At 38.1% G+C, this 11,957-nt stretch overlaps 1 protein-coding gene across 6 annotated transcripts in view; it reads left to right on the forward strand.

Moving 5' to 3' along the window:
- celf1 (cugbp, Elav-like family member 1) overlaps nt 1-11,079 on the forward strand; it is a 34,614-nt gene extending 23,535 nt beyond the window's left edge. For all 6 annotated transcript variants that reach the window (XM_084722087.1, XM_084722089.1, XM_084722088.1 and 3 more), the window contains 4 exons: nt 1,575-1,760; nt 2,832-2,975; nt 4,290-4,462; nt 10,261-11,079. In XM_084722087.1, coding sequence (XP_084578213.1) covers nt 1,575-1,760; nt 2,832-2,975; nt 4,290-4,417 — 458 coding nt within the window. In that variant the 3' untranslated portion in view covers nt 4,418-4,462; nt 10,261-11,079. The remainder of the gene's footprint in view (nt 1-1,574; nt 1,761-2,831; nt 2,976-4,289; nt 4,463-10,260) is intronic.
- Nucleotides 11,080-11,957: the final 878 nt, after the last annotated feature.

The following is an 11,957-nucleotide window of genomic DNA, read 5'->3' on the forward strand; positions in this document are numbered from 1 at the left end:
AGTAATCAGCATCTCAAAGCACTGATACATTTAATATAGTTCAGTATTCGTTTTATCTCCATGTAGAGTCAGTAAATGTCATGTTTCCCAGATAATGCTCATCTGCCTTAATGACGCAGTTTACACATTTTAACTCCTGATTTATTGAAACAGAGTCTACCTGAGTGAAACATGACTCAAAATCTGGCAGAAGACCTCAGTAAGATGTAACAAAAGTCTGTTAATAAATATGACTAATGTCTGATAACCAATAATGAGGCATCTCTAATGACTTGTGCATTCATCCTTATATGATAGAGAAGACCTGGGATGGTAGTGACAAATATTGTTAGAGCATCAGTAGCTCAGCAGTTGTTTCATACCAGATCTTTCAAACTTTAATGCACTGTACCCATATTTGTCTACTACAAAGAAAACGCTACTGGATGTCTAAGACACAATTACAGAATATGTGAGTTAATGTCAAATACAAGGAGTTCCATTGCCACATGCTATCCCACTACTGGGGTGAGTTGTAACACTAGATGGCAACTGATGTAACAGTGAGTCGAAATTTGCTGATTTAAGATCCACACTATCCAGTTTATTTTACTTAATTTAAGTGTAAAGAATAAACAGTTTTGAATGGAGTGAGCAATTTAAAGTGACCAAAAACAACTGACTAAAACTAAAATTAGAGACTGAAAGTGTAGCTACAATTAGTCAGTTCCACTGACTAAATATTGACTGAAACAAAACAAAAACAAATGACTAAAATGTGACTAAAACACACTAAATTTTTTGGTAAATGATTAAGACTAAAACTTAACTAAAAAATCTTATCAAAATTCACACTTGACTTACATACAAAAGAAATAACTTAATGTATTTGCCGAATTTATAAGAAAGCTCAAAAAATTAAGAATTTGTCGTAGATAGTGTTTCAAAAGTTTATTAAGTTGCTGCTCACTCAGCACCTCTCAGGTTTGCATGATTTTTTAAGGAGTTCTGGTGATATTGCGGTTACTATTTATCTTAATAGGTAAGAGCCCATGCATGGATTTTAGATTACAGTGAACCAAAAAGTCAGACAGCTGTTTCGTGTGTACTTGGAGGAAGTCAGTTGAGAGTGTTGTCCTTCCCAGACCTTAGACCACCTCCTCATGTGGTCTGAGCAGTTGGATTAAGGCAAAAAATTCATCCTTTGTGTGCATTTTGTGCTTTCACACCTGTACTTAGAGCTGTCCTCTTGTGTTTTGATCACCCAAGATGCATGTTACCACCAGGTGTAAACAGGCTCATAGATAAATGTGTTGATGTTAGCTGTCTGTAACTGCCATCAGGCACACATGCCTACATGTTGCTGCTTTTGGTTTCTCATAGTTTTATGCTGCCAGTACAACGGCAAGAAATCATAGAGAGCCTACCAGTATGAAGACGAAAGTAATTCTTTCCTCAAACTTCCTCCAGATGTTTATAACTGTGTAACTGTACCTGATAATGACTTCCTCACTTACTGAAATACTGAATTTTCTGACTGTTTATTATATTTAACTCAACATCACTTAACTTGCCTCTTCATTTTTGTATTGCAGGCATGGCAGCGCTGAATGGCAGCCTTGGCTCTGGAGGCTTGTCTAACGGCTCAGGAAACACCATGGAGGCACTGAGCCAAGCCTACTCAGGCATCCAGCAGTACGCTGCTGCTGCCCTCCCTAGCCTGTACAACCAGAGCCTGCTGTCCCAGCAGAGCGTCTCAGCAGCAGGCAGCCAAAAGGAAGGTGGGTTCTGTGGAACTGGAGTAGAAAAGATGAGATGACATGGGGTTGGTAGACAATACAGAAGAAGTGAGTGGAGATATTAAAGGAGAAGCCATGGGCTGTTTACTGTGTATGAATGTGTTTTTTTTCATCAGTCCAATACAGTCCAATTTGGATTCAAATTAACCAAACAAAAATTTGAAGAGTTTCAGGCTAAAATGTGAGTTTGAGTTCAGGCAACTTCTCCAAATGTGCCTATTTTCCTACAAACTGACCTGCTCATTAGGCTGCCATGCAGATCAAAGACAGAAAGCTAACAGTAACAACAAGTTGTGAGCATTCTCAGCGTTTGACCCTGAACAGTTGTAAATGATCCACAGTATTTTGTGTTACTGGGTTTTAAGTACTGTTATGGGCAGGTTGGTAGAAATATTTGTGTGTGTGTGTTGTGTGTTGATCTCACCTTCTGCTAAGGATTCTGTCTTGTTTTAAATCTGCTGCATCAGCCAGCGACAGTCGCAGCACCGGTAAGACGTCCCCACCTTCTCTCTGACATGGCCTCCAACAATCATGTCAACAGCTCCACTTTAAAACAAGCTCAAGTCCATAACAGAAGGCTTGTCCTTGTTTGTGTGTTAACGTTAGCTCTTCTTCTCAGATACTCTCATTCCAATCGTTTGATTTCATTTTTCTTTTCTTATAATTCATTTCTTTTATGAGACTACGGATCCCCCCAAGGGTCATGCAACTGAAAAAGATATTAATGTGGCAGACCATGTGCACTGAAAAGATGGTCCTCTTCTGAAATTGTCATGCAGTGCTTGGGTTAAAAAAATTGTCCCTTCAGTTTATTCATCTGTTTCCACATCAATGACATCACATGACCCTTTGGGGGAGCTCCATATGATACAGCTGTTATTGCATTTGTTTAGGATTCGATTTGATTTGATTTGGTTTCATAACCATATTTTAAAGAATTAGATTTTATTGCTTGATTTTATTAATTTATTGAGTCATAAGTTGTTGAAATTGTTAAAATGTCAGTGTGTTTAATGTTTGCATGATTGGTAAAAGTGACTTGTTGATCGGCAGGTCCTGAAGGTGCCAACTTGTTCATTTACCACCTGCCCCAGGAGTTTGGAGACCAGGACTTGCTCCAGATGTTTATGCCCTTTGGAAATGTCATCTCTGCTAAAGTCTTCATTGACAAACAGACAAACCTCAGCAAGTGTTTTGGTGAGTTCATATTGTATATAAATCTTCTTGTGATCAATAAAATATTTGATATCTATAAAAGTCCCCCAAGAAACTCCACAGTTTGGTATTTTCTTGAAATTGGTTTTATTGGCTTTACCTTTTGATGCCAAGTATGAACATTGGTAAATAAATCAACATCTATCTATAGATGATTATGATTAATGATTGATGAATGGGTGATTCTCACAGTATCTGTAATCCATGCGTTATTTACAATGTATGAAAAGCTGCTCCTTCACATCGCACTACTCTGCACTATCCAGACAACCACAGACTGCTTTGATTGGTACTATGTTATTTCAACATCACTGCCATTTTCGTTAGGTCCAGACTGGCCTGTGAATATATGTCTGTGCAGATAACAACATAATTTCCTGGAGAAGCACCTTTCATTTGTTGAGCTATTGTTCATGCTTCACTGTGATTGGCTCAGCCCATTTACACTTTGCTCTGCTGCACATACATGAAAACAGGAGGTGTGTTTGTGCAAAGACCTTTCATTTTTTAAGTTTTTATTCAGAAGGTAAATGTGAACAGCTGGTGTTATAGATAATTTGGCCAACAATATCACTACTAACTCAGCTAGATTGAACTCTTAAGTATAATAAAATTACTTTATGGTTTGTTTTGTGTGGCTTTTATGAATCCGAACAAACAAGTGAATCAGGTATTGAGACTTTTGTGGGATTTTGCATCGACATTAAGTACATTTAAATTTCACCTCCGTTCATGTTTTAAACAGTGTAAATGACTGTTTTATGTTTTTTGTTTTTTTTGCAAAATAAGTTTAAATACCTTGTTAAAATGACTTTCATATAGCTCCACACCTTGCCTTTATTTAGTATTCAATGGTTCATGAACATGCAAACAGTCCCCATCCTCTCCATACGTGTCATATACTCAGCATGACTGAATCTGTTATTTTGAGACTGCCCTTGCTCACTGCTCACTCAAAATTATTTTTCAAAGGTCATATTGGTGATGGACTTTGAACGCTGTTCTTGCCTGCCCCTACGCAAGGAAACTAAAAAAAGAAGGGAGGGTCATCACATCACTATAGATCATTCTCTGCCTCAGTCTTTGGTATCATTTTTTTGTAAGAGACATTTCTTCATCAGAGGTTATACAGTAAAGATCTGCTGGGGTTTAGTGTGCTTTTGGCATCACAGTCTGGCACTAAGCAGAGCATAGAATGTTCTTTTTTAGTTCCCTGTATTTGTATTACCAAATAATAAAATGGCCTGTTCATGTAGAACTATTTTAAGCTGTCTTTTGTTTGTATTTCTCCCTCAGGCTTTGTGAGCTATGACAACCCCGTGTCATCACAGGCAGCCATCCAGTCAATGAATGGTTTCCAGATCGGTATGAAGAGGCTGAAGGTGCAGCTGAAGCGCTCGAAGAACGACAGCAAGCCCTACTGAACGTGCTGAGGCACTGCAGACTTAGTTAGGCAGGGTGGTGTTATGGTAAGTGGAGTATGAATAAGCAACTAAGACTGGTCCACTCAGAAACTTGTCTGTGCATTACAGGGTGATGTCTGCTGCGCTGCTGCCTCTCCTGGTCATTATAACATGACCAGGCAAAGAGACACATGAAGCTACATGCAAGATTTTTCAGGCTAGACTGGATTCTTCCTGTGTTATGTTGTGGTTTACGCACTTTGTTTTCCTTTTAACAAACAGGTGTATTTTCATTTAAGTTGAAATGTTATCAGTTTGCTGTGGTACTTAATACACATATGAGTTGATTGTTAGGATGTGTTGCACATTGACAGTCAGGTGCCAAATCCATCTGTTTTTACTTAGTGTTCACCTTCCCCTGCACCACCCAGACCCAGCATCAAACTCCTGAAAGCAGCTGGAAAAGACAGATTAAGAAATCATTGCTAGGTTTTCTTTTTACATTTTCACAAACCAAATATGTGATTTCCCCTACTTCTGTATTAGGTATCTGTATTATCTCTGAAATTGGAGACACTGTATGTATTATCCACCTCAATTAGTTGTAAGGCTCAAGGTAAAGTAGAAAAGGAGGAGCTCCACCAAAACATGCAGATGGCATTTAGACATATTTGTCCTCATTCTGAAACACTTGCTGTTGATAGAGGGAGCAGGGAGCTGTTGTACTCAGGTGGTTATCGCTGTTAACTGGACTGCCACCTGTTTCTGAGTTACATCTCAACATGACACTTTGGTCTTGTTCAGACTGCCAGCCCAAATCCTGTTTTTTGCTTTTTCATTGTATCCAGATTGATTTTAGAAAGTTTGGACAGGAAAAAAAAACATATGAAATGCAATTTTTTGCAGATTATATTCAAGCCACATTTGGAGGTAAACTGACACACTAGATGGTTTGTTACACAGAACCATCTGGGAAGTTGTCCCTAGAAACTGTTTGGAAATGGCAGGCATTTTCAAAAAACACCTGGCAGGTGATTGGATGAACCATCTGTCTATCTATCATGTGACACAGCACAACTTCATCCAGTCAGCTCAAACTCAAGCCACTATTGTTTGTTTGGGAAAAGATGCCTCCATTGACATTTCTTGCTGTCGTCACATCTAAAACCACACCCACAGCTGCCACTAGTCCCTCTTAGGATGCTGATTGTCTGCACCACAGAGAACTTGAAGCCTGGTAACATGGATTCTTGTGTGGTCTTGCAAATCCAGCTGCCTTATAAGATAAATTTGGGGGTGGTTTTAAATGTGATTCCAATCCGAGTTCTACAGTGGATGGCTTTCTCAGTTTGGACGCTGTTGCCGGTCAAATCTGACCGAAGTGTCTTTTATATCACTCAACAAACATGACAACATCATGCATGTCAGTGCATCAAAGCAGCTGAGCAATATCGTTGCTGCTACTAGCAGAGTGGTATGGAGAGAAACAATCTGTGAACAGATGCTAAAATAAATTGTCTGTAAGCACTTTGGGAGGAGGTTTCTGTTTAGGCTTTCTCCATCTCTCCTCACTAATAGTTACTGACACCTGTGTTGTTACCACAGCAACACATGCAAATAGGTTGTTGATGGTTGGACACACAAATCCAATATGACCACTTATAAATAACAGTGTGAACAATCTGTCTTAAAGCTGTAATATGTAACATTTCTGCTTTAAAGTACCTACAAATGCTAGACCTATCTTATACATTTTGTTGATTTGTGTACTTAGAATATCCAACAATGTTACCAACAATGTTCAAATACAGAGAAATCCATAAAGTATTCAAAGTAACGGTGTGTTTCTTATTAGCCATTAGTTGCTCTAACTTTGGGAAAACATAGGATACATCAGATATGTCATAATATGGAAGGAAGTTGGCAAACATGAATAAGCATTAAGTGAAAACAATTTTAATACATTACGTTACATTACATTACGTCGTCCTTAAACATGTCAAGTAGATTTCCATTGGCAATGGTAGTTGTTTAACGGCGAAGAAAACAACTCCCGTCAGCCCATGCTATTTAAGATGTCATTGTTATTATTTTGATGTGAGAGAGGCCACTAGCAGCAGAATTTACATATTGTGCATTTAAAGACCTGATTTGAGCAACAAAGCTGATTTGCCTGCAGTCTGAACAAAGCCATCAGTGCTCGCTTATATCTGACTTGAGTGGGTGTAGCGGTGGTTGCATGGCTCACACTTATCAAGTGGCCTCAGGTTAGCATATAGCGTCTTTTTTTTTTTACACATATATATATCTATATATACACAAAACCTTGGCTGGAATTGATTTCTGTATGACGTGGATATTTGCATGCACATCATTGCATTTCTTGTATTTTTCTTTATCTGGAGGTTAGTGACACATTTCTAATGCAGTTGAAGTTGCATGTAGTGACGTAGTTGTGAAGTATAGACTTAAACACAGCATGTTTTGGTGGTGCTCCTCCTGTGCGTCTGCACTCTGACTGACAGGTTGGGCTGATGCGGCTGCGAAGACCAACCGTCAGCTGTAGCTAGCAATACTGTGAAATTTGGCAATAAAAACAAACGTCACAGGCTCGTTCCACTCATCTTAATTATGAGAGTCTGTCTAATGCAGATGTAATGCTTTGTATAAATACATTTTATGATTTTAGTTAGTTTCTACCTTGAATCCAGGTGTTTTGTGAAAAATCATCAACATCCCTCAGCTACTGTCCTGCTAGCTAGCAGCTAGCTAATCTATAGAGGGCTACACCACTATGTCTCTCACTGAATATCTTCTGTGATTGGAGAATTCATATAAATGTCAAATTGCTCAAGACGAACCTGTTAGTTGCTTAGACTTGCAAGAATGTGTTTTTTTTTTTTTTTATAGACCTAGGACGCGAGACAATTATTGAGATGTATATTTAAACTATTATGCCTTTTCTATTTTTATATAGGTTTTATACTTCCCCAGTGTGTTGGGGAACTATTTATTGCCTAAATTATTTATCTGAATTGAAATTATTTTGAAAAACAAATGTAAAGTCCAACAACTCCATTTGATCTCCTGGTGTGTGTCCTCCTCTCCTTAACTGTTAAGCGTTGTTTCCTTTTGGTGATGTGTACTTACGTGTCATGTGGCATGGACTGTGTGTGTGTAGGATCCATCAGTGCTGCTACAGACTTCATAGAAGCCCCTCTCTGTTATACATGCCTTCATCTGAATAAATCACTCATTTTTCCAAAAACACAGGGAGCATAGTTTATTCTAAAAGTCCATTTCAACATGTGCCTGTTGGTCCTGTCTTTGTGTTTGAAGAAATAGTCAATAACTTTTCACCAGGCGAAGTCCTGGCTCTATTTCTAGAACTAGAACTAGATTTAAAACTGATTCCAGGTCCAAGTCCAAAGATTGAGTCAATCTATGTGTATAAGCAGGGTTTTAAGAGAATCTCTCACTTGCAACAGGGTCATTCATGTCAAAGGTCACTATGTTTTATATAATATTGTCCCTCTTACTTAATGTTCTGTTAGCGCTGGATGTTTCTTGGTATAATGTGTACCAAAGCATTCTTGCTATTGCACAAAAATCATGATTATGTATCAGGGACTTTGTAGTCATAGCTGATCCATCTGTGTGTGATTCTGTGCCTGTTGTTTATTAGTGGAAAGGTCATGAGGGACTACTGACAACCTTCTGCAGTATTTGAATAATGGAAGCCAGGCATTAACTCCACTGTCTGTTGTTGTTATTAGCAGCCATGTTGCAGATAAATGGTGTTACAGACATACCATTTACCATTAAAATAGTACTTTGTAGGTCCATTATGTGTTGAGGTGAAATATTAGAATTGGTACTATAAACGCATGGAGGAACTATTTATACTTTGTCAGCCATTTGAGGGCAACATCCTTGGTGGTACTTTTTATAGTTTACTGAGGACCATCTAAATTGGCTCTCATTTTTTGTCTCTGTGGTTCAAGGTACATACCTCTTCATAGGAGGCTTCTTTTTGCTCACATCAGAGGTCAGTAGCTGGCCGGTGTTCTCTGTGGGCTGGACCTTGTTTAAGTTTTACCGGGTCACACTGGCTGCATGAGTTGAACAGAAACAGACATATTTTAAAGACCCAAGTCCAAAAATTCAATGAAAAGACCAAAACCAATCATGTGTTAGTCTGTCTCACTTCCCTATTCTGTCTGTCTGTCTTTCTCTGTCCCCAGCCTGTGGCTCCTGTTGATGATGTAAATCTTATGAAAGCTAGCCGCTGTAGTTTTTAATAACATGTTACTCAAAGACATGGTGGATTCACAGGTGGTGGATTAATCCATGTGTGATGTTCCATGAGTATTTCAGGCAGCAGGGCGCTGTACATGGGATTTAGTCACAATATACTACAGTGTGTGTATCTTCAGCAGGAGTATTTATATTTTGTTCATATATGTATATATCTATATATATAAAAAATACACACACCCCAGTCAAAAGTTTGGACACACCTTCTCATTCAATGTTTTTCTTTATTTTTATCATTTCCCTGCATTATAGATTAGTACCATAGACATTAAAACTTGTAATAACATCGCCATTAAATCTTACATCACAAGTGTGGAAGACAGTGTGTGAGAGTCTTTTTGCTTTTTATTCCTCCACCCGTGGTCCTCCCCTAACCACCTGCCTTTGCTTTTTGATATGTTAGATTCTTCAAAGTAGCCACCTTTTGCTTTGATGCAAGCTTTGCTCACTGTTGGTATGATCCGGACCATTTAGTATGAAAAATTAAGAAAAAACATTAGAAATGTGTCCAAAGTTTTGACTACACACATATATATATAATATGTGTGTACACACACACACACACGCACACACACACACATATATATATATAAGATGAAAGCTGTCAGAAATAAAGCATTGTCAGATTGAATATAATATCCATCATCATCAATGAAGAGTCATAAGTAGAGGTAACATCTCCTAAACAAAATGCAAATTTAATGAACTAGGACATTTTTTACAGACCATTGTCAGATGCACGCTGTGTACTTTCACATGCACTTTTTCTTTTGTTACAGTTGGTTTCCATTCATTTCTTTATGGCATGAAAATCAAACGGCAAACTGGAGAAACTTGTACAAATGGTCTAGTTCATCAGAAGGAACAGAAAGTCAGTGTTAATCTCTGTCAAAGTTGCACTTGTGTTTTGGAGTGAAGCAATGCAGACTTTTCTAATCTACAATAAAACTCCACAACTGAGCTACAGTAAAATAACTGTGACAAAAATCAGTCAGTTCATGTTCACAGTCTGCTGATAGATTTTCATATCTATCATTGGCAGAAATGAATGGAAACTCGAATGGAATGGAAAGTAGCATGTAGTATGCAACTTTATTTAAACTTTTTAAAATTTTCTAATTTGATTGGCAGTCATAATGATTGATTATAACCGATTAGTATAAAACAGTCAGTATTCCAGTGGCACTGTCCAGCTTCAGATGTGATTAGCTGTGTTCAGAGAGCGTGCTGGACTGTAGCTGCTGCTCCAGAGCTCTAGAAGCCTGGTGTGATGTGTCACTGACTCTGGCATTTTATTTAGACTGTCTTTTGTTTGTGTCTGTGTGTGTGTGTGTGTGTGTTGCTGTGTTGTCTTCCACCTCAGTCCCTGGTAGCATGTGGCTCGTCCTCACTCTGTCCCTGACACTGACTGTTGAGTGTTTAGACTGTAATCGACCCCACACACAGATGATCATTCTTGGTTTCTTTTTCTCTCTCCTGTCTGTGTTCCATTGCTGTTTAACCTTAGGTTTGTCTCCCTGTTGTGTTTTTCTTTTTGTTTTTTCTAGATCTCTTCCTGTTTGCCCTAGCATGTTGATGTGGCGTCACAGTTCATCGTCCAGTCCTTGTCCTCTGCGCTTCTCTGATGCTTCCAAATTCACCTTTGACCTTGTGTTTGACATTGATTACTAGGAGGTTTTGTTTTCCCATATGTCCTCTGTGCTGCCAACAGGGGCACTAGAAAGACTGCCACTGAACATGTTTGAAAGTTTCATCCGAATTATTACAAGCAAAAAGAGAATCTATTTTTCTAGAAGTGACTGACATAACCACTAGATTTTTGCAAAATCAGTTTGACATGAGTCTGACCTTTAATTTTGTTTTTATCTCCTGTGTTGTGGAGCAGTCCTCCCAGTGCCCCCACCCTCTGGTTTTGTTGTGTTTTTTTGTGTGAAAGCATCTAATCTGTCGGTGTTGTGTGTGAGTGTTGGTGTGTGTCTTTCCTGAGTTAGAAAACCTTTTCAAGCAAATTAGTGATCATGTGTTGTTGGACATTTGTAATTTAATTCTAGGCTAGCTAAGGGTTCATCCTCGGGAGTTCCCATTTGAGTGATGTTATGAGGAGGTTAACATTTCTTGTCAGTGTAAAAAAAAAAAAAAATCAGTTTTTACTTTCAGCCTGTCGGCTCACCACCGCAAGCACATGATGCTGTTCTGCTCTTTTTTTTGTGTGGAGAATCAGACACAAAGACTTTTGTCACAGTATATTTAGTATGCATGTTTTCTTTTTTTATATCTGCACTGAAATTCTTGGCAAAATGTGATCTAGTTTGTGTTAAGTTAAAAATGATGAATAAACTGGTGCCAAATGTTTTGCACAATCAGTATTTTCCCCTTTTATTGGATTTGTTTTACTGGTCATCCCAGTTGTAGACGCAGGGGGTTGGTTGAAGTGGCAGATGGCATCATGTACAGCAGCTTTTACTAAAGAACTGACTCCGGCTTGATGTCAAGTTGACTGTTTGCAACATTAAATCATTTTGTGTGAACTATAAAGCCCTACAGTACTCACAGATCAATATCAAACACAAGTGGCCTACTCATAAAACACTCATTCTTGAGAACCGGGACACAATTGTATTTTGATGGGGTTTGATTTTATCCTGTAAAAATATTTAAAAAGATCAAACTCGTGGCTATTAAACCTTATAATGGGTCAACCTCCTAGTGATTCATTTTCTGATTTAATGAAGATGTCAGCTCTGTCAGATGGAAAGTCTGACTAAGTTGATGTTTTACAGAGGTGACAAATTGTTACAGTCATAGTGAGTAGCCATGTTATTTTTAATCAAAATACACATTTATAAGCCATGATTCTTATTTAGCTTTGACTTAGAAGGTCTACAGAGTTGACATGTTATTGTTTAGACTCATCTGATAGCAATATTATTTAATCAATTTGGCAAATAATAGAAAGTTTACCAGTGCTTGAGCAGTATTTATGCCTTTTTAAACCAGGGAGTGAGACAGGGGACCTTACGGTATAACTAGCCCTTTTTATGCCTGATTAAATCATGTTTTTGCAAAAATCTGACAGAATTTACACAAATTCTATTATATTGTAGCACATTTGTACACATATATTATCAGTAGTTACTGTTAGTTTTAGATTTTGAAGGCTTTTTTAAATTGTTTGAAACTGAATTCTTGTCTGGGAGAAGGGTGACACAGATCAAGTTTAGAGATGGAAAAAATTCAAGCAAAC

This window comes from Lutjanus erythropterus, chromosome 1 (genome assembly GCF_056507025.1).
Source record: "Lutjanus erythropterus isolate fLutEry1 chromosome 1, fLutEry1.hap2, whole genome shotgun sequence".
Lineage (NCBI taxonomy): Eukaryota > Metazoa > Chordata > Actinopteri > Lutjaniformes > Lutjanidae > Lutjanus > Lutjanus erythropterus.